The sequence below is a fragment of the Gouania willdenowi genome, chromosome 5, assembly GCF_900634775.1.
Source record: "Gouania willdenowi chromosome 5, fGouWil2.1, whole genome shotgun sequence".
In the NCBI taxonomy this organism is placed as follows: Eukaryota; Metazoa; Chordata; class Actinopteri; order Blenniiformes; family Gobiesocidae; genus Gouania; species Gouania willdenowi.
In genome coordinates this window covers 12957384-12985371 of record NC_041048.1, presented here as the reverse complement: position 1 = coordinate 12985371, position 27988 = coordinate 12957384, and the positions used below count along the sequence as shown (strand labels likewise).

At 36.6% G+C, this 27988-nt stretch overlaps 1 protein-coding gene across 1 annotated transcript; it reads right to left on the bottom strand.

The window, feature by feature from the left end:
- Nucleotides 1-105: 105 nt before the first annotated feature.
- myg1 (myg1 exonuclease) lies at nt 106-27988 on the bottom strand. The gene is made up of 7 exons (XM_028447218.1): nt 27709-27988; nt 23155-23267; nt 19851-20010; nt 18454-18603; nt 15456-15578; nt 14662-14843; nt 106-468 (listed from the first exon to the last, which is right to left on the bottom strand). Exons 1-7 carry the CDS (start codon nt 27946-27948, stop codon nt 279-281), a joined length of 1158 nt encoding a protein of 385 aa, XP_028303019.1. The 5' UTR covers nt 27949-27988; the 3' UTR covers nt 106-278.

The window sequence follows — 27988 nt, the reverse complement described above, 5'->3', positions numbered from 1 at the left end:
CTCAACCTTGGATGGCACCTCGGCAAATGTTAATGTTATATTAATAATAATTAATATTATCACTTTTAAAACCCCTTGTCCCCCTACACATTTCATAAAACAAGATGATTTTAAATGCCATTTATTTCCAATACAAAACAGCAAAGCATTTGGGACACCAAACTATTCTAATTTTACACCACAGAACCAAAAACCATTAGCCACAGCTGAGATCAACAGGGTAAATAATTAAAAACTAGAAAGCAAAGTGTACTGGCTGGTCTTCCCTAATGGTTTAGTCAAGTGCTTCCGTTTGCAGGACATTGAGCAGCAGCCTGCAGAGTTCTCCGGGCCATCTCCAGGGCTCCTTCCCGGGTCTTGTTACCGCCAATAAAGCCTCCGGCATGGACAAAGATGCAGCCCTTGATGCCACTGAGCTCCGACAATGCCTCATCTCGAACGCCACGCCACTCCTCTTGCAGTGACAGCCTAGAAATGAAACACAAATGGTAAAGATGGTTTACAGGTTTGGACTATGAAGTCAAGTCTGGAGTGCAAAACAGTCTTGTGCACACTTGGAAAAGCCTGTAACTAAGGCTATGTTCACACTGCAGGTCAATTCCAAATATTTTTGCCCATATCTGATTTTGTAATGTCAATGTAAACCGTACAATTCCGATCTTTTCAAATCCGACCAAAGCCACTTTCATAAATGGAACAGCAGGTTGCATTCCATCAGACCTTTACATCATCAAAATGCACAGTCATAATTCTCCATCTCCGACGGAGCGGCAGGGGAGGGGGGAAACCCCAGTGGAGGATGCAAGTAGAAAAGTAGATGGTGGAAGGAGAGTGAGTTATTAAAATTAGGAAATATTTATTATACATATTATCAGTGCCACACACGCTGAGACGCCTCTGTATTTACTTCTGTAAACAGTGCCTCAGAACCTTTTTTGAGGTTCGCATTCCACTCATACTCCCAACTGATAAAAGATGCATTTAATGTGTAAATATGAACGATCACACGAAAAAAAAAATCGGATTTTTAAAAAAAGTGTAGTGCAAATGTAGCCAAAGATGATTGTTTAAAATGAAATCCCTTTTGACACAAAAGTCATTAAATCCACAAGCTCCAGCTTTTGTATTAGATTCTCAAAAATATACATGAGCATTTCTAAGGCAAAATTCAGAATTTTAATTCAAATTACAAAAAAGTAGCATCTTAAAAATTCCAAAAAATTATATATATATATATATAAAAATAAAAAAAACAGATACAGCTACAATGAAAACCATGGTTTGACTTGTATTCTTTGAAGCAGTAGCTTGGTTCCAATATTCATCTTTAGTCAGATCACAAGCAAAAAAAAAAAAAAAAAACGGCTCTAATCAGCAAATGTTTAATTCCGTGCAAATTGTTATTTGTAACATCCCGAACTTAGATTTTAGGGTGAAATCTGTAAAAGTTAATGACAGTTACCTGTTATTAATGCATGACTTCACACAAACTCCTCTTTTTTAGATTTAATGACAGGAAGAACACGAGGAAGATTGCCACTATCAAAGGTGAAAAGCAGTGACCCTCCCATAACGGACCGCCAACAATCAACTCTGCCAAATGAACCTATGAAAATGTGCTTTATTCTTCTCCAGTGAAGTGGAAAAACCACCCATTGACACAGAGATAGAAGAGCCAGTGGGCAATCATCCAAAGTGGAAATAAATTGGCTGTGTGAGGGGCTTAAAAGCTGACCTGCACAAAGTGTCTGTGGATTGGTTCCAAGTTCAGGAACTCAAAATACAGGAAAATGAAGATCGACTCATTTAGACGGAGAATACTGAATGAAGTCTAAAAAGACTGGTCGATGTCTTGTATCCTGTGTGTTTGTAATACATCCTTTTATCATGCTATCCTCCTTATCTCTGACCTTGTGTTCTTTAAAGCAGTGTTAATGTTTGTGGCTCACCTTTCACCCAGCACTGTGTCACAAACAGACTTTAGACACCCTAATCTAACACCTAAAGTAACTAAAAGCCTCAGACTATTTGGAAATGTCACAGCAACCACAGGTGCAAATTGCACAGTAAAATTTGGAATAAATGGCTTGACACACTTATCAAAGATGTCAAAACATCTGCTGACTGAAAAGAAAAAGAAAAAAGTCTTTTCTCCAGTTTTCAGATAGAAGGAATCAAACCAACATTAGAATTCCCCATTTTATTAGTTATAAAACACACACCACCTGACTGATTTATAAGCCCTATTCGCACGTGGTTTTTTTACCTAGGGACCACATGCGATTTGTAATAATTGTGGAGAATGTCTGTGATGATAATCCCATGCAAATCGGCCATGTCAGTAATTTGTAAAGTAAAAATTCCCCCTCAAATTACCTATTATATTTTGATGAACTCCGAGGTCCAGTGATAACACTAATCCAATGCGAATAAGCCTCTGTGTTTACGTGTTGTTTTGTTTCCAGGACGCATGTTTATTTATTTTGTATTCATTTTAAGGTTTCTCTCGCGTACTTCTCTTCTTAGTGTCCGCCATGTTGAAAAAAATGTAGCGAATGTTACGCAATACGCAGCACGTTGACATCATATCCGGGAGATGTCCGTAAATTTTAGCAAAATCTCAGGCTTCGGTTATCCCGTGCGAATGCGCCACATAAAAAGCAAACGTTTATCATTTATTTATTACATGGGGTCCCCAGATAATATTTATCCTGCGCGAATGGGGCTTTAGTCACACTGGTAGCATGTTCATTTAAACCTGTGATTACTCTTAATGTCATTGGTCCTCTCAAGTTTACTTAATCTCCAGTCTATTAAGATTGTCACCATCCAACCTGTGGAGGAAAGCATGGCAGCCACTAATGGCAGCCCTGATAAGAATCAACCTATCGATCGCTCCACAGTAAGGCTGGAAAATGAGCTCTGCAGGAAAGGTCAACAGGTCTGGTAATGAGGAAAAGGAGGGGAGGGGTAAAGTTATGTTGTCATGACAGACCAGGAAGCTCTCGTTTTCACAATGACCAGTCTTTAAAAAAAAAGAAATACAATGAGCAAAATATGCTCTGAGGAAAAAATGCTCCCCACCCCCAAATTCAGTATGACTGTGACAGACGGTGTCAATTAGCATCTTATCATGAGTGGGTAATTACATTACACACTACTGGAGACTGGGAATCATAACATATTACCCAAGTACAGGCTGAATCTGGCAGCTTTATAATAAATACAAGTGTCACAAAATCGCTATTCGAGCTTCAAATTCTACGAACCTATTGTTTTAAATCTAAAGTAGAAAAACGTTATTTTAAACAGTTTGAGCAAATTAAGTACAAAAATTACACATCAGATGGAAAGAAACTGTCCAGAGATACCAAAAAATATATGCTGCAAAAAAAACAATAGAGATTGATGATGATGAAGATTATTCAAATAAAGCCCAGAAAAGCAAAGGAAAAAACCTTACGGACTTGGTAGAAATCTGCAAGGGTGTAGTAGCTTTAACTGTGGAACAATGGTTGGCAACAGGTTTACATTTCTTCTTTTTTTCAAAATTTGGGTATAATCACATGTTTTAACACACAAAAAAAACAGATTACATTTTCAATGGGTCACCAAGGCAAGCATATGCAACTTTCTCCATTAACTAGGGTTTTATGTCAGATCCACCCACAAATTATGACACCTATGACCATATAAGCAAAGAAATTCTAGTAAATAAATTTCAAAAAAAGAGTTTCAGCATTTGTAAAACCAAATAATAGCATGTCAAATTACAATAAAGTCCAGTACATTTTAGTCTTGCACAATATGCAAAGATATACTGCTCAGCTTTAAAATGTAAACAGCTATCACCTACTCTATGTGAATTTATGGCAAAACAATGAGATTTTTAAGGTAAATGTATATTAAGTAGGGATGTACGATATTAGCTTTTTGCCGATATCTGATTATCCGATATTGTTAAACACTAATTTTCCGATACCAATATTGATATATACATAGACCCCCTCCCCACCAACCTAAATGTAGGTCATATAATATATCCTAATGGAAATAATATCTTCAGCCATCTTTTACTGCAATATCTAAATTGATGCATTCCACAAACAAACATCAGTAAAAAAAAAAAGAATTCCTATTCAACTTAATAATGTTAAGGTTAATATTCAGACAACTTTTTTCAGATATGGAAAAAGCTCCATATTTATTTTTGATGATACCTCTGTCAACAATAAAGATTCAACTCATACACAATGGGTTTCACCATTATTTGGTTTGAAAAATGATTTAATCTGAATAGGTAATGGAAAACTAACTTGCAGTTGATAGTGTTTGTAATTTTATTATATACTGTATGTCATTCAATAAAAAGCACATCCATGGGGAATTGTTGTTGCTGCAATGGTAGGTAGTTACTAAACTTAAAAAAAAATTACTAAAACATTGAAAAAGGGGGTCATTCAAAGCCTAAATATAAAGCTAAATTAGAAAGTGTGGCAGCGGGTGTTTTTTTTTTTTTTTTTTTTTTTTCAAATAGAACTCGTTTCTAGTTCAGATCATGCTGCTGTCAACCTACAGCATACTCTGACACAGTTCATCTCTACTCCCCTTTTCTTATCCACTGCAAAAGATTACTTTACAGATGTGAGGCTGATAAAAAAAACATTAAATTGAGCTTTTCCCCTACTGGTGATAACAACATCCCTTTCACAGAGTCAGCCTAAGCCTACTGTGAGGAAACGACCAATGGAACCTCCATTGGAAATAGGATTTTAATGCTAAAACAAACAAACATTGTTAGTTTTAGGAGCTTTCCAACGGCTGGTATGTTTGTGTCTGTGTGTTAAACTAAAAAAAGATGCAGCCTGGTGAGATTCTATAGAATGAAGGGAAAAGTCCAACTGGGGAACGGAGGTGACGGATGGGTACGATGTGTGAAAGGTGAGACAAGATAAGGAAATGGGGAGGACAGGAAGGAGGATGATGATGAACGGGAACAGGATTAATGAAAAGAAAGCCACAGAGTTTAAAAAAAAAGAAGAAAAAAAACCCAGATAAAATGAAAGATGGGGATCACAGGACAGACAGAAATACTCCAGACGAAAGAGAGTGAGAGTAATAGGAGGGCCAGGAGAAAAAGCCATCTTATAGAAAGGGTTGAAAATAGAAGAGGTCTATAACAGAGTGTCCGTTGATGCGAACGAAGGGCATGAAAAAGCTATTCCAACTCTTTGCACGTCTGTTCATGATGGGATATGAAGATCCCCTGCTGTTTGCATGGAACCAAAGAAAATCAATAATTAGAACAGATAAAACCAGAATAAAAAAGTAGTGACATTTAAATCTGCTGGAGACCATCAGTGGTGACAGAAAAACACGATGAGTCGCCTTTAAAACTGTCAGAGAAATCACATCTGCATTGTTATTATGACTCTTTTTCATTTTAATTTTCTAACTAAGGCCTTAATCTAATCCAATCTCATGTCATATATCTTTCTATTGCAAAACAATTCTAAATTGAAATATGAAACATTTTAAATAAATAGCCATATTGTTGTGCGGAGCTACAAGGCCTTTGTTGCTACCTCTCTACAATTTATCTGAGTCAAAAGAAGAAAAGTGGGCAATTTTCCTAACAATTGTGCACTTTTAAACTTCTGTTTTAAAAAACAGAAATCTCCTGTGTTCATGATTGAACAGAAATGACTAAACTATAAAGGCATTTATGTGCTACTTTTCATTTCTTTCTGTAATGCTGCTTTCTGTAATGTTTCCCTGACGGAGCCTTCCCAAGGAATTAATAGTCTATCTAATCTAATCTATTTCTCTCACCTGCATTAGAAATACTATTTAAATGCCACCGCCACAGTTTTACATTGGTAACATGTGCATTTCATGCATCGTCATCCTTTTTTGGCTGAATTAAGTCAATGTATTTTCGAGAATCATCAAGAAATCGACTTTTTTCCCCCCTACATATTATGCCGAATATTAGTTTACTTAGTTTCATTTATTAAAAACTATATTTTAATTTATCTAAATTTGCTTTTTTTCCTTCAATGTGATAATTTTCCTTAATTCAGGAAACTTTTGATCTCCAGACATGTTTCGATTGCCAACTAACAGATACATAAAAGCAATCACTAGATGCCTCTGAGGGAGACTGACAGTTGGCAGTCGAAACATGTCAGGAGTTCAAAATTGATTAAAAGAAACCATAACATATTATTTCAATAAAAAAAAGACCAAATCAACTTGCTGGAATTGTGATTATTTTTGTTACTGTTACTGTTTTTTACTTGTTACTTTTTTATTTAGTTTTTTTACTTTTTCTTTACCTGAGCCTTATATGTTGTAGAGGACATAATAAAAACCAGTCAATCACATTTTCTTTTTCTTTTCTGAAGACGACAACCACTCCCTAACAAATTACAGAAAATTGCCATATACCAACGGAATATATAAATTTAAAAAATGACAGTTCCCATGAGAATGTGATGATAGATACTCCAGGGAATCACTCAGTTTGTCAGACAGAAACTAGGGTTTAATCAGATGTTTTGTAAAGGCCAATTTATCCCCTAGATACTGCAAAGCATGTGACATAAATATCTACAGCAGATACCAGTTTAATCACTGGGTAAGCTATGTGTGACACCTAGGTCAGCCTGCTTGGAAATGAGGACCAATTAGTACATGTTTCTACTTGCCATTATTAGGAGTTCTACAATCTGGACACACAAGCATAAAGAGTCCCAGAGATTTTAATAGATGTCATATAATAATGATCATTTCCTTCCTCGCTTCCAACAGAATTGACAGATTTTAATATCACAAATCTAAAAATAGCAGTTAGACTACGCTCATTAAATGTCAAATGTGGTTGATCTTAATAGGTTCTATAAGCTTGAGGGTTCCAAGAAGTTCCAGTGCAAGTCAAATGTTTGCCAGTGTTGTAACCACTCTGCTGTGTTAAGAAACCTTGTGTCTAGGTTTATGTGTATTTAGTCAGGACATGAAATAATCATATTTTGGTCTGATTTATTTACCTAGTTGCTTACTGTTGTCATGTTTTTATTGCAATATTGTTTCTTATTTATTTATTGTAGGGACAGTGCATATTAATATACATTTCTGCAAATATGCCAGAATTAGCTTAAGGATCCCCTTGGTTCTGAAATAAATGAATGAATATTATCAATTAATTAAAAAGGTTGCAAATAAAAATAAATAGTAAACCACTTTAACAGACAAAACCTGAATGTATGTAGAACATTATTTAACAAAATGGCTACAGTGTTAATTTTGTTGACTAAATATTTTTGTCATAGTTTTCAACTACTAAAGTAACTAGACTAGGACTCATTTAAAAAATAAATGTGAACAAAAACCATATCAAAATATAGTAATATGTTTTCATTAACTAACAAAACCAAAACCATAATCCAATCAGAACTCATGTGATCACATCCAATCTGTCTGTGTATTTACAAACAATAATACCATCTAATATCAGGTTGATAAATGGAAATTTCATTTCAAGAAATGCATAAACTAATGCTTTGTATTTGAGTCGCTATTTCTGTAACAGATTTAGTCAACTTAAATCTTAATGTCATTTAGTTGACTAAAACTAAACTACAACTGAAAAAGTCCTGATGACAATATTTTGACTAAAATAAAACAAAAAGGTGTATTTTTGTCAAATGACCAGGGTTGGGGTCAATTATAATTGTAACCGTGTAATTGCTATTTATTACATTTACAATTATGACGTGATTATGATAGTTATGGTAATTTAAAAAAAATATGTTGCTGTTATCATAACTGAATTGTAACTAACTTTAGATAATTTACTTTTTAATTGTAATTGGCATAAAAATGTTATTTTTTAAGTAAATTGAAGGGTGTACTGACAAAAAAGGCATAGACGCCCACAAAGAAAACAAAATGAAATGATAAATAAGTGTAATTTACAGCTGACTTAAGACATGGGTCAAAACCAACCAATTAATATCAGAGATGCTAACAGAAAGCTAACACAAGAGGAAGGTTACGTTTCTTGGGCATATTTATTAAAGGCTCAGTAAATGTGATTAAATTTGACCTTTAGTAATTGAGAATGTAATTATAAATGACCTTCAGGTGAAGAATGATAATCGTAGTTTTAATTGTAACAGGGAAAAAAAATGCCAGTCATCGTTATCATAAATGAGTTGTAAGTGAACATGGATAATTGAAGATGTAATTGTAATTGAAAAATTATGTAATTGATCCCAACCCTGCAAAAAAATCAAATAACTAAACTAAACTAACCAAAAACAAAAATTGGCACTGAATAGCTGAAGGCCATAAAACCTCAAATGAAGAAAAAAAAAAAAAAAAAAATTATATATATATATATATATATGAGCTTCACTGAGCTATGCCAGATATTATTATTCAAACCACACACACTGGGAATACTTATTGTTAGATTAAGAGTGACACAAAGGCAGGCACAAATCTGTTTTCTTCGTATTCTGCAAAACATAATCAGCACACAACACATCCAGCTTTCTTCTATTACACTGCTCACAGTGACATGCCGTGACCACTAGGGTTGGGTAGGCACGTTGCAAATCGAGACCACCAATGACAATTTCACATATTTCTGCAGTCAAGTGTTAAATCAATTCAAATTCAACTTTATTTGTATAAAGTAATTTACAACAAAGTCACCGCAATGCGCTTATCAAAATATAAAATTCATAATAAGAAAAAACCGAACAAGATCCACATGAAGTATTTAGCCATCTAACAAAATCAACATCGTAAAACATCATTAAAGAAACAATTATTTAATATAGCCTCCATATTCTCCCAAGAAGATATATCTCATGACACGGTAGCGCATCCGTTGTTTGTGTTGGAAACACAGAAACATGGAGAAAATGACAACAACAACAACAACTCAGAACAGCCTCAGTGAGGAGCATCCACAAAGGCAATCCTTCCTTTTGTACCATTCATTGTAGAAAATACGAACAGTTTTCTGACCTTACCTTTGCTGAAGGTCTGGTAGCTCAGGTGTTGGTCTCCCATCTTTTAAAAGCTATCGTTTTATCTCAAAAGAAAGTTTCTCTATCGTCTCTAGCGCTGTCATCCTGCCTGTAGTGTTATCCCGCCCACTAGCTAGAAAACGTTGCAGCAGCGGTCACGTGGGATCAATTCACTAATGCACTGTGAACATACGTATAGCATTTAGCATAGCATGGCTACATCCAAAGGCAGCGTAGAGAGCTGCCTTTGGACGTAAATGGTTGTCATCTTGGGGAACTGACTGCGCATGCGCAAACACATAAAAACATGCTATGGGAACAGGGGCAGAGCAGCAGTGTGCTTTTGGGAGGGGGCGTGGCCTCCTCCTGCCTTACAGCGGAGTGAGACTGCAGCCATTCCAGGAAATAGCGCTGTTTAGTAAGTTGGGCTATGAAACGTACAAAATGCGGACACTTTCAAACTTATAGGTACTGTAGGCTATCGGAAATGAAAAAATAAATAACCAAATATCAATTCACCCTTGGGTAGACACTGCCTCCCTTGCCTACCCTGACTGCACGTCACTGACTGCTCATCATTAACCCTCCCGTCATCACTGGAGCTCCAGAGCAACAATGGACTCTGCAGAAATCAATAACAAACAGCAAGACTCAAAAGAAACCAAGAGCATTACTATTGGAAAATCAAGGAGGTGACATCAGTGCTGTAAAGATTATCTATACTTTACAATCTTCTGTAATCATCTGTTATTATTAGAGGGTGAAAATCAAACTTCATCTGTGTTTTTTGGGAACACAGAAATAAGGCATAGCCAGAAGTGCTCTAACAATGTCACATTTCCCAGATCTATTGCAACAAAATAGAAAAGTAAAACACCACACTCAACCTTGCTCTCAAAGCAGAGTGCTTGTTCAGGGCTTGAAATACCCCTGGAAGAAACAGAGTACTTCAGAGGGTTAAAAAAAAAAAAAAAAAAAACACACACACAGAATACAAGTGTTTATCATCAGCTGAGCGTCCAATCATTAAGTACAAACTCAGACGATATAATTCGCAGAATGTTTTAATGAGCAGAGATGACGCACCTTTTCGTGACTCTCTTGTGTTGAAAGTTCAAGTGCTCAGTATTGCTAAAATATTGAACTCTACGTCTTAGTTATTTCCACATCTTGTTGTTTAATGTCTATGTTATTACAGCCACTTGCAGTTAGTTTTAGGGTGCTTTCCCACCGGTTTAGTCCCAGACAAGTTCCAAATGAGCGGAGGGCAGGTCATAATTTTATCACCTTTGTTTAGCTCGGTTTGCGTTCAGAGCACAACTTCTGAACCGCTCCAAACAGCCTCTGGTGCAGCTGCATGAGCTAACCACTTGAGGGGGCCGTTACTGAAGTAGGGACTTCTCTCGGTAGAAAAACAGAAACCTGAAGAAGAGGATCTCAACAATAGGTCAAAGTGATTGCTTAAAAGTGCACAGAAACTTCTGCCTCCATTTGTTCTTTCACAACATTCAACAACAGAGCAGCAACAAGTTGCTATGCTTTTGGTTTTAAAGCCCTGTTCTATTTCATAATATTTCGTGGGATGCCTCATTATGGGATGCAACATCTGTCTGCATTCCTCAGAAGCATTTATTTCAATCTGCCAATCCTGATTGGCCAGTGAAGCGCGTTTGTCCACTAGGAGGTCACCCACCTCCTATAAAAGGAGGACACGGACAGACATGCACCATTCAAAGACCTCTTCTCCTTTCAGCTATCTTGCATTTTTTTTGCCAGCTTAACTGTCCACAGATGGATTATCAACGCTGTCCTCGACGTGTCAGACGGTTCAACACACGTTGTCCTGCATCCCTGCCTCTTCGAAAGCGTAAGCAAGCCACCTGCTCTTCTAACTGCGTCATGCGGTGATGGCCTCTCTCACCGAGGGATCATGATGTTCTGGGGCTCGCCTCTGTCCATGTGGGGGTAATACCTCCACTAAAGACAGGCACAAAGTCTGCCCCAACTGCCTGGATCTGGCGATCAAAACTCTGGGCTTGTGTAAGCACTGCGCCGTGTTTAACGCACGGAGCCTCCACAGGAGGCTGGCACGCCTGTCTGAGCAAGACTCCGCATTAAACGTTGCTCCATGCAGGCTATGGGAAAGGTGATGAGCAACATAGTTGTTGGTGGATTTTTGGCTCTGCGAGGAGAAAAAGAGAGACGATGAGGCTCTCTGCCTCTGTCTCCCCAGGAAACCCGCGCTCACGTCTCCACCAGCGGAATGAAGAGCTTTTCCTCAGACTCCTCCCCACAGTCCGCAGTTTAAGGCGGCAAGACCTTCTTTTCCCCAGGCTCCGGCCCCCTCCTGGTCAGGGATAGCAGTCTCCCCGTCGTAACCCTGTCCCCTGGAGCGAGCAGTGTGTGCTCGCCCCGCGGTGTCTTGCCCTGTTCCACTGGCAGGGGGCTCCTCCGCTGTGCGGGAGATCCCTCTGTTGTTGGTTGACCGGTCACCGGCAGAGGGCTCCACCACGCTGCGGACAGGCACGCTGCTTACCGGGTGATGTAAGGATCATCCTGAGACCCAACCAAAGGTTGTGGGCTCCACCACGCTGCGGACGGGCACTCTGGTGACGTACGGCTGGCTGCCGCAAGGGGGCTCCACCGCTTTACGGGGAATAGATGAAAAAACTGCACCCAGAGATGGTGTGGCAGCTGTGGGCCCCTTTATGGACAGGCTGAGGTGGACCTGTTCGCAGGGGAAGAAAACGCGCAGTGCGCAATGCCGAGGGGACGATTGGCCGCGCACACACTGATCCTGCTGGCTCCACTGTGGCCGGACATGCACTGGTTGGCGCAGGTTTACCAGCTGCTACGCAGGGACGGGCACAGTTTTCCAGACCGTTTGGCACTGTGGGCTTTGCCCCTGAGTGGCTCAATCTGTCAGCCCTGGGATTATCACAGAGTCTGATCTCCACCGTACAGAGTGCTTATGACCCCTCCACTAGGTCTCTTTATGATTATAGGTGGAGGCTGTTTGAGGGGTGGTGCCTGCAGAGAAACCACATCCCTTTTCAGTGCTTGATGGGAGTGATTTTGTAAGTTCTGCAGGACCTGATTGACAAAAACAAAGCCTTTTCCACTGTGAAAGTGTATATGCCGGTGATCGCCGCCTGTCACGTTGGCTTTGGAGATAAGTTGGCCAGTCAGCACTCGCTGATCTGCCGGTTTATGAAGGGATCTGGCAGTGGTTTTGGAGGTACTTAAAAGTCCTCCTTTCATACCACTGAAGGAGGTGGGCCTGAAGTTCTCCTCTCTTAAGGCTGTCTTGTTACTGGCTCTGGCCAAGAGGGTCAGTGACATCCACGCGCTCTTGGTTCATTTGTCGTGCGCTCAGCTTTTCCCGGGTAATGAAAGGATCATCCTGAGACCCAACCAAAGGTTGTGGGCTCGTGTTCCCCCATTGACCTTTTGGCCATTTCTGCCTCACAGGGTGAGCAGCGGCTGATTGTGTTATGTCCAGTTCGTGCAATTCGCACTTATATGGATATGACGAGGAGCCTCAGGAGGAGCGATCAGCTGTTCGTCTCCTGGGCCAATCCCCACAAGGGGCAGCCTGCCACTAAGCAACGCCTGTCACACTGGGTGGTGGAGGCTATTGCTTTGGTTTACTCGTGTCAGGGTCTGCAGCCGCCTACGGGTCTGCGTGCACATCCTGGGCTTTGTTCAGGGGAGTGTCTGTTCAGGACATCTGTGCAGCGGCGAGTTGGACCTCGCCCCTCACGTTTGTCCACTTTTACATGCTGAACATTTCCGCCCTGTGCATGGCACGGGCGGTTTTACTGTCCTGATGTGATCAGACTTCTGCCCTGGAGGCTGGTACCGCTCCATAAGCATGACTGCACTACGGGAGTTTCCAAACTATCCCCTCTGGCATCAACACCAGAACCTCATGACCCAAAAACAGTTTCTTCTCGTCTGCCACCACCCTCATTAACACGGCCCAGGTCCCCCACTGACACCCTATCACCACCAAGACAATATATAACCTGCACTACATCTACAGTATATACTGTATGTTCATATTCCTCTATGTTTTTTCTTCACTCTCTATATATATTATTATTTTATTAGTCTACTGTTTCTGTTTTTGCACCAACCACCAAAACAAATTCTTTGTATTGTGAAAGCTCTCCTTGGCAATAAAACTTTTTCTGATTCTGATTCAAGCTGAACCTTCAGTGAAGAAATTAAATTGTGATGTTGGTTTGACATGTGCTTGAATCATCCTTGAATCATCCTTGAATCGAATGTGCTACCAAGACAAAAATATTCCTAGCATTCTAATTATCCCAGCCACTTAATGGCATCTCAGCTTGTGTCACCCCACTCACTGCACCTGCCTGACAATGGCAGGAAACGATGATTAATCTATTTGAAAGTCTTTTCAAATTAATATTGACTCATTAAATCCCATCTGTAACCTATGCACAACCACTGACACAGCTGTTACACATTTTATTGGCCTAAAAATAATGTGTGACATTACATTAAAAACCTCATGCTGACTGCAAATATCCATTTGACTTCTTACACCAGAAGGATTATTATTTACATATTATATTTGCAGCCACCACGGCCCGCAGGCCTAGCAATAACCTACGAGAGACGAATCTCAAGTTCCATCAAAAATTCAGGAAAAAGGCTGGATAAACAGTGGTTTATTCATTTATTTGGACCTTTCAAAAGCAATTGTATCCCTCGAAAGGTCGACTACATACCATTATATACACATATTTATTGCATTCAAAAAATTATTTCAACAAACCTATTAATGTGCCAGTGTCAATAATAGCCATGTTAAGTTTATTTTAGAAGGCAAAAGAACACATTTCATAAAAAAACTAATACAAGTTTATAGTTTTAAAAATGTGCGTTTGATGAAAATTAATTTTAATGTTGTGGAAGATGTGAATAAGTTTTGTTTTAGAAAGTGAAGCATTGGTGCAAAACCCAAAAAAAAAAAAAAAAAAACAGATTCAACATCAGCATTCATAAGCTGTCAGGTTTTCTTGGAGATTTAAAGAATATGTTTTCTTTATTACTATAATTAATTTGCAGATGAAACATTTAATTATTCCATGAAGCTATTTATAACTTGGGTGAAGCCCTCAGTGCTTTTTAAGTGACGTAAATGTATTCATAGTATGAGGGAGGTGTGAATAGAGTAGGGTGTACAATGGCTCATTATTCAAAGAGGCTTGGTTTTTCAATAGAGATTTGAATTATGTTTACATGTAAGCAAATGGGAATATAAAGGATGCCACACTTCAAACCAGCCAGTATGCAAATGAATCATTCCAGGTTGTAAGCAACATTTAGGAATAAATATATATATATATATATATATATATAATGGAAAAAAACCTTTATCATTTGTAATGGGGCTGGCCCACGCTCATGAGCTGATGGCTCCGTTTACATCTGCTTCAGCTTTGGTCTACTGGAGTGGCACAAAACCCAAAATTCTATGATTCTGTACTCATCCAACGTTTATTTTTGTGCCTAGTGCAGCATACGACAAGCAGACATTTGCTGAAATCTGTTGAATATTAGATCATCCCCAAATAATGTGTAGTACCTGTTCTGGAAGGTGTTTAGCCCAGCAGGGACACACTGGATCCTCCACTGTCCGTTCTGGTCTGGGTAGAGGACAAACTTTATCGGTGTCTCTACCTTGAGATCCTTCTCCAGGGCAAACAAGTGCTCCTTCCAGGGGCATCCACCCTGGGAGAAAAACACCACCTCTCCACTGGGATCTACCTGTGAACAATGAGAGCGGTGATACTCTGTCACTAATGAGCACGATGAAGGATGAACACAAGAAAAACTGCTGCTGTAGCAAAAACAAGCCCCAAAATAAACATCAAGGGGGCAGATGTTATAAGTTGTACTTCTTTCTGCTGGAGATTTCTTCCTGTTAAAAGGGAGTTGTTTCTTCCCACTGTCGCTAAATGCTTGTTCATGTGGATCTTGTTGGGTTTTTTCTTTCTTATTAAGAATTTTATATTTTGTTAAGTGCATTGAGATGACTTTGTGGTCATTTGCACTATACAAATAAAGTTGAATTGAACTGAATTGAATTATCATTCATGTTTTTCTTCTTTTTTTTTCAATGTGGAGGAGAAAGAAATGTGTTTTAATGTCTTGAATGAAATAAATGTAAAAAAATATATATAAATAAACACAAATCATGTAGAAGGTAAAAATATGGAGCCAGAACGTTTTTAGACATTACAAATAAAAGGCCGAACAAATCTTGTCTGTCAAAAAGTTCAACTGCAACAAAACAGTGTAGAAATTGAATATCATTGATAACAATTTCCTGAAAAAAAAAAATCAGGACAGTGAGAACCCCTCAGCACCATCCACTACCTGATGTCTCTGACGAATAGCTTCCTCCACGACTGTCCGAGCCGGTAACCAAGCAGACTTGTAGAAATCCAGACGCTCCAGGAACTCATCCCCGACCATTTTTAGAGCCTTCTGGAAACCCTCCTGCAGGGAGAATAAAACACATATTGTGTACCCATCAACATCACGATTTCCATAGAAATGAAAAATCCTACCTGGCTGAAGAAATCTCTCCATCTTATTTGTTTGAATCTCTCCCAGCAGTAAAAGCACAGAAAACGATTCTTATCGATGTATGAAAAGCATGTGTGCGTAAAATGAATATACCATTATGTACCATAAGTGAAATGTGATGCCTCAGTGCTGATTCAGGCCAACTTTGGAAAAAATAATATACTAAAAAGGCTAGGGTGCTGTGAGCTTGGAGGCATCTGTTTTCAAAATGTTTAGTAGACTAATTGGTTTATGTCGTCGTGGTCGACCAAGATTTTCATTGCTCGACCAGCAGTGGTATCAGTTTCGATACTGTTTAAAAAAAATAAATAAAAATGCAATACACTTATATAGGTGATAAGGATAAAATCTAAAATTTAATTTATTTAATGCCTAAACATGATTCTATGTCCAGCAACAGCTGTGCGAGTGCTGCGCTGCAAAAAAAAAAAAAGTGTTGCGCTTCAGCTGTCAGCGCAGTGCGCTGTCCTCAGAGCAGAGAGGGAACAAATTAAGACGGGCTTGAAGCACAAGCATCCACTAGTAAAACAATCCCTTTTCTGCACAAGAACATGGATTATCCTTATATTTGATACGTGGATTATGTAAATAGATCCACTGCTGTCTCTGGCCCCGCTGGGCACACTCTACACCTGTGTTTGACATGTGATTGTTTCCCTGTGCGCTGATCTGATGTTGACATTAACAGTTGTTTATTAATAAAAGCAGGCTTACCACTAAAACAAACGTAATTATGTCACCTCTGAGGAAAAAATAAGTTTTATTTGTTGGTTTCAGGTCGGGCACTGATATAAATACCTAATATCTGTCGGACCTGTAGGTTTCAGTTTTGCTTTGTCAGGTTCTGCTCATAAAGGGCCTGTGTTTAAAAGCAAATCGGCACTCCTCTGCACCTGCTCATTCATTCTCTGTTTTTTTTTTTTTTTTTTTTGGTCGACTAATTGGCACGTGTGCCATATCATTGGTCGACCAAACTCACCAAACAGCCCTAATAATATCAGCATCCAATGTAAACACTTATAAATCAAAGTTAAAGGCACTCTTTTTCTACTACGTATGATTGAGAGGGAAATTTTTAATCATGTAATTGTTGATTTAATGTTTTTACTGCTGATTTTAAATGTTTTTACTGCTAATCTCAATGTTCTTATTGATTTTTAAGCTGTTGAATGTTTTCAGTTGCACTTTTTGATCATGTAAAGCACATTGAATTGCTTTGTGTATGAAACGCGCTATTCAAATACATTTGCCTTGCCTATATAAACTACCATCCTTTAAAAATACTCTAAAATCATGCTTTGACTTGAGGTTAAACTTTAAACTGAAGAGAAAAACTCTTCTACAGCTACAATAATGTATAGCTCACATAGACAAACGATTATTAAGTCAAACATTGTGTCTAACCCTATTACCATCCTACATCCCTGCCTCATTAGTTACTATAGTATAAATTCACTTATACTATTTTCAATATGAACTTCAGGGTCAGTTACTAGAGAAACAAGTCTAAATGATCAGGAAAAAAAATATAAACATGAAAACAAATAGGCCAGCAACACCTCAGAGACACATAAGAATGAAAAAAAGTGTCAGCTTAGTCAATGCACATGGAAACACGGCTCTAAGTATCTCATGAGAGTACATAGAAAACAAGTACTGCTTCCCTACAGGCATTTCAATGCTGTGCCAATAATAATCACATCATAATGCTGCCTTTATCATGTTATGATTAATACCTATTACTGATAGTAGGGCAATAGAAACTGTTTAAACGACTTATTGCTCATAAATGCAAGACAAAATCTTGTTTCCAAAAAAAAAAATACATTATCCTTTGTTTTTCCTGTATTGTTGTTTAATGTAGCATCACAACACTTTGTTTTTTCTGTATTTTCTTTGTAGCACAATAAAAAGATAAGTGAAAAGAAAGAAACTTAATAAACACTAACGTTTGTTAAAAAAAAAAAAAGAAATGTTGCTTTGTTTCATTAGATGTGCCTATCGAGTGTAAATACATTTTCTTTAATATTTTGAACCAGACATTAAATCTAGAGAAGGTTTTTATTTTTTCACAGTGACGAAAAATCTTTTTGTAAGAAAAAAAGTGTTGTGGTGATGATGCGACAAGTATGAAGATAAGGATTTTGCATTGATTAATTAATAAAAAGCGTTACAGGCCAGCGTGCCAGGGAACACCAAACAAAGAAAACAAAAATCAAACACATCAAATACGAAAACAAGTCAATCCAAGTCAGTTAAACACTTTAAACATAAGTTTAGTTCATTTCATATTGGTGTTCTAAAAAGGCCACAAGTGAACTGCGAATCAAACTTTGAGGATGGCTACTTTAGGAAGAGCTCCTGATTGTTAATCTAACAAACAGCTGAGCTGCAGAAACTATTAAACTTAACTCAACGTATCTAACTTAATCAACTCTCCAGAGTCAGTATTAGAAATATAATATTACAGCTGAAACGTCAGGCTGTTATTTCTGTTAAAGAAGCTGCTTTATCATTAGTATGCTGTTTTTATGTGTATACTGCATCACCACATGGACAAATTTAAAACAAAACCTATATAAATATAGTGCCTCAAAAAAGTGACTGTTGCCCAATTTGATAGCAACAAAAAAAAAAAAACAAAACAAAAAAACCCTGCGAGGAAAAATTGTGAGAAAGAAAATCGTCTTCATGTTGCTGTGTGTGTTCAATCCCATACGTGGTTTATAAGACTTACACGTTATTTGTCACCTGTATGGCACACTATACTCTCACATGCACTCACCTCAGTGTCCTGGCTCTTGCTGTTCCAACATGGATTCAGGTGGCCGACACGTGCGCTCAGCGTGGTAGATATGGCGTACCGGGCCTCTCCTTCATACTGTGAGATGCCATTGTCAATAGCATCAATCTCTTCCACAAAGTTCTCGTACAACTGTAAACAAACATTGCAGACATGTGAAGGAGGAAGTTGCTCAGCCAGAGATAAAACTTTGATGGAAATACAATGCACTAGGGTTACAGTATATTTACTCAAACTAGTTCTCAGCATGTAAAAAATGCAGAGGAAAAACACAGGAAGTTTTAAAAGTGACACATCAGCCAATAATTTATTGGTCTGGCTGATGACAAGACACAAAGCCTGCTCGCCATAATTTTCATCGACTAAATTTTTTCAAGTGACAATATTTGACTATGACTAAGCAAAAAAAAAACAAAAAAAAAATATGAATAAAAACCAAATCAAAATGTATTCTTGAAACTATGTCATCAAGTGACGAAATCCAATCTGAACTCATGAGATCATGTGGTCTTGTAGGCATTGATCACATTAAATCTGTCTGTGTGTATTTACAAACATTAATACCATCCATTATTAGGTTGATAAATGGTAATTAAATCTTAAAAAAAAAAAAGATAATCCTGAAGACTAAATTTTGACTAGAGTTAAGTTGTATCCCCCCCACCCCCTTATATAGGTGTAACAACTACCCTCTTTTATATCCTCCCTTTAATAAAGTATTTCTTACCCTTCCTTAGGGAGGGCTGGTCACAATTATGAAATAAAATAAATTCATATATTTAATTGCAATAACAAAACATGCACTGCTGGCACTTCTTGTAGTGTTGACTTGACCTTGACAGCATGTGCAGACAAAGGGGAAAAAAAGACTGACTAAAATTACCGATAAATTAAAATTTGCTGTCAAAATTATCACTGCTGCTGCCTACCCTTGAAAGTTGTGTAACAACAGTACAGGCAGTATTCCTTGTTTAGTGTGCTGATTATCAGCTTGGGTGTTTTACAGGTTTTTTCCCCCCTAATCAGGTGGTTTGAAGTTCCAGCTCAGAATTGTAAGAAACACTAAAGCACAAGTGTGTCCCTTTATAAGGATACCATAGCACCTTACATGACATCTCTGTCATCACTGGTGCAAATGTGTGTAAATGGGTGAGTGAGTGTGGATAATATAAAGTGTGTTCAGCCTATTTAGAAAACTGTCCATATATTTTAAATGTTATATGTTTGTAAATATGTCTCTTATATCTCAATGAAACTACCTGTATAAATAAAGGATAAAAAAAAAGTAAATTCTCATCTTTAAAAATTGTTTTCCTAGTGAATAAAAACATAAATGCTAAGACATTGTCGGCATTGTTCTGTACACTGACTTATCTCACCTTGTCATACAGCATTTCCAATGTCTTGTCATTCTCACTGAGTTGAGTCAGCTGGGCGAGCAGTTGGCGACCAAAGTGGAGATAAACCAGACCAGCTGAGCTGAGCTTGGTCACCCACCGTTTCTCTGGACACAGACTGCTGAAGCTCTCTGCAAAGGTTCTGAGCAAAGTGAGAGCAGGTTAATCAATGTAATCTGCAGAAGAAAATACAAAGAAATCACCTTTTTACAGAAACTTATTTTAACAGTTAATGCCTCTTTTAGTCCTGTCTTTTAATATATGTTGTGTTCTATTTATTTATTATTATTTTTTTAATCCTGTAGCACTTTGAGATTTGGAATCAAATGTAAAGTGCATAACAAATAAAATGTGTTATTATTATTAGAAATGTAATGTTTGATATTCTATTTAACATTTGTATACATTGCTTTGCATACTGATGCACCTTTCTAACCTCACATTTTATCAAAACTGAACCAGTTTAAACAGCACTTATTATCCTATTTAAGTCATGTCAAACTCATACATATGGATCAAATCTGGCTTACCAGAGGAACCAATTCACCCCACGGGAAAATTTAGCTCAATAAAAGCATGAACCATTAGTCCCCAGAACGTTGACTTCTAGCCTAGATACGTCAGTACCACACAATTTACCAATTCAAACAAATGCCCCAAAATAAAAGGAGGCTCACAATTTTTCTTATTTTTTGAAAATTGAAGCAATTTTGTATTTACAATGTGTTTCATTTGTTTCTAAAACCCTCCAATTTCTCACAAATAATCACACTAAATCCATACAAATGATGTTAAAATTGACTTTAGAAGCCTAAATTAACTGACTTAATGATTTACATTTTGGAGATTGTGAGTGAATTCTATTCTGTATGTGAAATTCCAAACTTGGGCACAATAATATTGAAATTACTCCCAATCAAACTCTTGTTCTTGTTTTTCTTATATTGACTATGGATCAGATATCAAAGTGATTGTATGCATAACCTCTGACAAGTGCACACACACAATGTCTGTCCTTAGACACATGCTGAGATGGGTGGACTGGGCTCTAGCACTGAGACACTGCTGGTCATTTAATTCAGGCTTAATTAGGATTGTTAGGCTGCGGCACAGCGGAAAACTGATCGTCAAATGAATGAGTGACATGTTGGTGTAGCGGGGGGTGTAATGACAGCCATTATGGGGCTAATTGACCAATCTGAGGCATCTCCATACTGGTAATCAGGAGATAGAAGCACAACAACTAAAATAAAAATAGGACATGAAATGGAAAAATCCAACAACAAATTTCTTTGAAAAAAATATGTCATTAAAACAGTCACATTACAATGAAAGACAGCAATGTGTATAATAAAAGGTTGATATTGTTGATAAGTGCATTACAGGCTTCTAATTGTGAAAGCAACAATGAAGAGCCACGTGTGTTCAGGCTAAATAGAAATGTGTAAATGTGAAGACATAAAAACTAAGGGTGTAAGAAAAAAAAACGTTTTAGCAATATATCGCGATATTTCACCACGTGATTATCGGATCGATCCAAAAAAAAAAAAAAAAGCAAAAGATGTCATTTGATAAACATACCACTTGTTTTTGATAATGGTACTTGAAATACAGTTAGTTACCACTTACTTATTCTCTCAAGTTAAAAAAATTAATTAAATTGCATTTCAAATTATTTTTTACTTGTAATTATTGATATTGTGATATAAATAATTATTTTGTATCAGGATATATCGTATCGTGACATGCAAATAGCATTTGCTATATACTCTATGTGCATCATATCAGCTGCAAACTTTTGTATCTATGTTGCATTGCTTTGTACCTGTCAAATGAATACATACATAAATAAATAAATTATCACATCAAATCGTATAATATCATCAGATTCATGGTGTTGTGGCGGTTTTGGATGAATGAGACGAAGTCAAGTTTTAGGGTTGCTGGTCAGATGCGGACAGGGTTTATTTGGTCAATGGATTTTGGAAAAAACTGCCACAACACATGGCAATTCAGTGTGCACACCCCTAAAAAAAACTATAGAACAAAACAAATGGTGTCGTTTAACGTGTGCAGTTGACACTCATGGGGTCAAAATCAGTTAGTTTTAGTTTGAAATGAAACCAAATACTGGTACTACAGCCTTTCACATGCAGTTATTTTCAGGTCGTTGCTGATTGAACCACTGAACCTCATCCTTTTCAGCAACTGAAATGAAGTCTAAATAATTCCCACTTCCTCCCCCTGCACCCAGTGCCCTTACATCCATTCTGCCATCAAGAGCATCTTATGATCTTGCCTCCATCTGTGCTGCTGAGTGACAGCTGCAGTCTCCTGTGACCCCCTGTCAGTGCCTCGTGAAACATACAGCAGGAGAGCATCCAATTGAAGAAGCAGTAATAATTATCATGAACCACAAGCCAGGAGGAGCGCCCTGACGTGTCGTTATTACAGTGGTCATAAAAACCCACAAGACACCTGGAATGGGATGATTACTATGCAACGTGATGGAAGTAAGAATAAAAGCTCTTATTTGGATGAACACTTTAATGGGAATTATGGGCAGGGAAAAAAAATAACAATTATAAAGAGACATAAGAACAGCATTGGCCCTTTAGCAAAAATAGAAAAAGCTGAAATATAGGCTCCCTGATTATAATATTATCTTTAATTATAAAAAAAAAACTACAATGCACATCAGTGAATATGTATACATGTTTTGTTTTTTTTTTACTTGTCTTAGAATGTTTTAGCTGTATTCGTTTTGCTTTTATGTGAGCTTTTATTTGTGTTTAACTTGATTTTATTGAGTTTTTCTCCTCATTATCTTTTCATTTTGCCGCTTTAATTTATTCATAAATTATGTAGGTCATTTCAATTTAATTTTGCTAGTTTTATGATTTCATTTGGAATTTTTCCACTCAAGTGTTTCCTCAGCAGAGCCCTGCGTGTCTGAAGGCGATTCACATTTCAATCTATTGTCTTTTAATGTTCAACTCATCTGTAAGATGTTTCAAAACGTTTCCCAACTTGTCAAGTAGTTAGTAATACGTGACCATATTAATGCATTAAAATACACCCAAGCATTTTTTTAATAAATAAATGAATTAAAGAATATTAAAAATATGTGGCGATGTCAAAATCATTTTTATTGTATTGTCAAATATTTTAGCTAAAAAAACACAAGAAACTGACATCAGTTGTAGCTTTTAAAAAGGCTCATAGGTAGAAATATTTTCATATACAGCTTTATGTTAAAAAAAAAACTGTTTTGTCATGTTATTACCTTTGATGATGGTCGTAGCGATGCTTCTTTGGGTCAAACTCTCCTCCCACATCGACAACAATGTCACAGTCGGCCAGTTTTGCCGGGTCTCTGGTTCTAATGATCTCAGCATCCTGACAAAAAAAAAAAAAAAAAAAACAGCATACAGAATGTTACACATCTCCCAAGAAACAATAATTACAAATCAATTATCAGCATAGAGCACTGCTTAACAGCATTTACAGTATGTTATCTTTTATTAGAAAGAAGCTTTTCAAACCTCTAAAAGGTCATTAACAGAGTAACAGGATCGGGGCATAATTGCAGCATATTTTAGCAGAGGTTAGTGTCTATTAAAACTGACAAGAAGGAAAAATGGTTATTGGACATTCTCCCTGAAAAGGTATTGATGGCAATGACAGTAAAGATGTGCTTCTTGAATGTATATTCACTCTATGATTTTCTATATAAGCCTCTTTCTGGATAAATCACTCAACCAAAAAAATAAAACTGCAAAGTAAATGGTTTAATGGTTTAATGAATGCAGTTAAAGCATTGACATGGCCAGGCAGCAAATCTGGTACCAACTAGAGGTCGGCCAATATATCGGCTGGCCGATATATTGGCTACTTTAGAGTAGCCATTAAAGGAAAAAAGAAAGAACATTAAAAAAAATCCATTCGGATGTATGAATATACAAAAAAAAAAAAAGTAATAATGATAATAGCATGTGCATGGGAGATATAGAAGCCAATAGGCTTACAAATAAACCGCTGATATAACAGGATAAGGACATAATATAATAGTGCCTGATCAAATATCCTAATCCTAATACATCCTTAATAGGATTAGCATTTTGTTTTACTTGGTTGTGCACGGGTATATTTAAAGTTCAATAAATGTTAAGTTCTATTGGTGTATTTAATTTATAATACATACATTTATATCATACGAGTGTTTCAATTGTCTTTCATAATCAATGTGCACAGCTTTAAAAAAAAAAATAAATAAAAAAATAGGATATTGACCTCAAATATCGGCTTCTGATATTGGCCATAGGCTGAAATTTAAAAAACAAAAAGTCGGTATCTGCATTGGCCTTTGAAAATTCCATATTGGTCGACCTCTAGTACCAACACAACATTAGATCCAGAGTTGTGTTGTATGTTCATTTTAGTTTAGAAAATATCAGGCTTCAAATCCTTTTGTCTAGCTTTTGGAATCTAATTAAGTTTTTCTATAAATGTATGATTTGCCTTTCAGGTGTAAAAATGAGCAGCTGTGTGCATCTGATTGATTACCAGAGCAGGACACGTTCTCAGTTAGATGCGTCATCCACATCCACCTCCCTCAACAGTACGTTATGGTGGATTTGATCATCTGAAGTTAACAATGTCTGTCTCTTACCAACAATAAATACATTACAATTTTGATTAGAATTTTTCTTTGTTTTTCTGTTTGCATGATTAGGTCAAAAGTACTAAATGCTTTCTGTGATGCACTTTGACTGCGATGAAAAGCGCTATATATATCCAAGCCACTATTATTATTTACTTTTATTTATTTTACAACTGTCTTTTACACTCCTCAAAAGGACTCACGGTCAGAGTAGCTACATGACCAGATCATGGTTAAATATCACTGCATCAATAAAGCACCAACAATCTTTGAGCTAATTTTCCATATAACTACAGTATCCCTGATTCCAGTGGTAACTTGACATACTTTATCTTATTTAGACAATCTAAAAACATTCATATTGTTCTTTTGGAGTTTAATTTAATTTAATTTGGAGTTTATAAATTAAACTAGACTGTATTTAGCAACTTAGTTCATACCTTAAAAACAGAGGTATGAATGAAAAGTATGAATGGTTGGTTGATGTGCATTGGCTTCTCTTCAAGAAACACTTCTATTGTGCAGCAACGCCCCCATAAGGTGATGGGAGTCATTACACTAGAGAAGTTAGATAACATTGGAGCACGTTCTATCAGTCTTTAAAGTATTTTTAAATCAATAACGTCAAAAACAGAAACTTTCCTTTTTTTAAATAAACTGAAGTGTAAGTAGGTTCCTTTTCATTAAGGTGGTTTAATGAAATATTGATTATTATTTTAAAATAATATAAAACTCAATAAATAAATATTAATGATGATAACAATAGAAAACAACTTTTTTTAATCGCAGTGTTACTTAATTTTTGATAGTAAATAGTTGAATTTGTTAGGTAACTAGTACTGCATCAGCCCACATTAGTCTAACCCCAATAAATAGACAGGAGAAATACATAAAACAAAATTAAACACAGGATTTATAACCTATAAATAATGTTTGAGGAGAACCTTTACTGGTATCCTGAACCCCTATTTGTCTGCATCAGAGAAAAGTATCAAACCATAGGTCTCTGAACAGGTTTATTCTCCAATTTTAGGTAAAAATAACAAGTCTAATAGGTCTCAATACAGATCTAATATGGGTGAATACTATACCTAATCTGCAGACCCCCAAAAGTCCCCAGACAATACATTTAAAGGTTTGAGGCCACATTATAATTGTATGACAAAAAGTAGAAGTAATATTGTGTTGAAATGAATTAAGGCTCAGCTTTGAAAAGTTAAGCTTTAAAGTAAACAGATGGAAACTACCTGACACTAACTCATAGTTTAACTTCACATTGTATTAAAAATAGAGTTGGAACGATTAATCGTAAGGCAGTTAAATATCGATTCATAGGTATCACGATTGACATCGATACTTCGAAAATTGAATCGCAGTACTTTTTTTAAACAGCAGAGGGCGCTATATATATATATATATATATATATATATATATATATATATATATACATATATATACATATATATATCCCTTCTCTTGTCCAGCAATGTACCGCAGGCGGAATCTGCTACTATTTTCTTTCTGGCCGCCTTCTACTCTTACATGTTAATAAATTATTCCTTACCCTTTTAGCACCGAAAGAATATTTGCAATATTACGTGAATATCTGTAAAAGTCACATTTTTCTATTAGCTCTGTCTGCTAGCATAGCATCTCTTCTTCACTGCTAGATTAGCTGCATGCCAACAGACCACTGGGTTACCAGCGCCCTCTGCTGGTCCAAACAAATATCTGACGTAAATCAGTGCAATGACGTTTTTTTTTTTTTTTTTTTTTAAGTCCAATTGTTAAGGCAAAAAATACATTTTCAGTTGCACTTTTAAAAAGAACTATTATGCAGTTTTGCATTGTTTACTATAGAACCAGAATTTAAATTAATAAGCTTCTTCTTCATTTGTATTATTCCTTTATTTATTTCATTCAAGATTTATTTTTAGGTAAATTGCATTGTTTTGAATAGTTTCTCAAGGGATTCTTTTGACAATTAGAAATAAAAGGATAATAATGCAGTATTTTCAATAAATAAAGGAATATTTTTCAGTCATTTGTCTACAATCCCATTTTGTAAAATAAATCGTGAGAGAATCGTATCGTGAACCCAGTATCGTGAATCGAATCGGGAGTTGAGTGAATCGTTACATCCCTAATTAAAAAAAAATATATTTTTTTTTTTAAATTAAAAAAGCATTCTCGCTCACCATTTTACATTATAATAAAACAAAATTTCAATATTAGTCAATAGTAAGAAGCACAATTCCAGTAAGCACTTTGATGCTGACTGAATATTAAAGCATGAACTAATATCTCCAGGTGAAAAAATCTGAACCAATGATAAAGATTTGAGTGAAAGTAGGCATAACTCTCTTTATGAACAAAGGGATGTATGTATTAGTGCTGGGGGGGAATCGATTTAATCGATTTTGTAGATAAAAACGATTTTTATTTTGCAAGTTCACGTTAATATATATATATATATATTTCTTTTTCCTACCACAGTTTTTTCGGACTTTTTCGTGTTCCGATGTGAGCCAGCCCCCTCTTTGTTTACATGTGTTTACCCTTTGAGTAGGCTATGTGTGTGCCACAGGCATGTTAAATTTTTTATTCACACTATGCTGAGATGCTAAGGGAAGAGTTTAGTATTTTTTTTTTATTTATTATTGTAATGTTATATGTTATAGAATATATAGTTATCTGATTTCCTAATCGGAAAATTTAAGCCACTGTGAAGTTACTGTTGCACATTTGCTTAAATCTTTTTTTTTCTTTAACAAAATCGCCCAGCTCTAGGATGTACTTGAGTCTTGTACACATTACACTAAAAACAACTGCTTTAACAGAAATCACTTAGTTGGATTAACTAATGTTTGTGAACATAAAACCTCAAGCTTAGACGCTTATTTATATAATTATATCCAGTATTGCTATATTGCTTTAAATATATAATTTTATAAATGCAAGCAGGACAAAATAGTAAAACAATTTTAATCGGTCCATAAACCGCTGTTAATTAAAGATAGCAGATGTTAGTTGAAGGCAGGTCCAGGTGGAGCAGGGAGTAGAATTATTCATTTGAGTGACAAATACGGACCAGTTTAATGTCAAGTAAACTGTACATTTCTTGATACATGTGAGACTTTAACACGTTTAATTGTCAGCAGCCATTTTTTACGTACCGAGTATTCAGGCAGCTGTCGAAGGAAGAAACAAGCCAGGACTTCATCACAGTGAAATGTTCCGTTGTGAGTTCCGATCCGTTTTTTCGCCATCCTCTCAGAGCAGAGTTTCTTCGCTTCACTGCACATGTACCGCAACACTCCAGGAAACAGACGGGAACTGATAGAATGTGAATAAAGTGATGGTAAAATTCCAGCGTTTTTACTTGTTCTAAACGCAAGTACTGCTGAATGCCACATTCGTACAGTTACACAGCGTGGTCGGGAGGGGGGACGGATT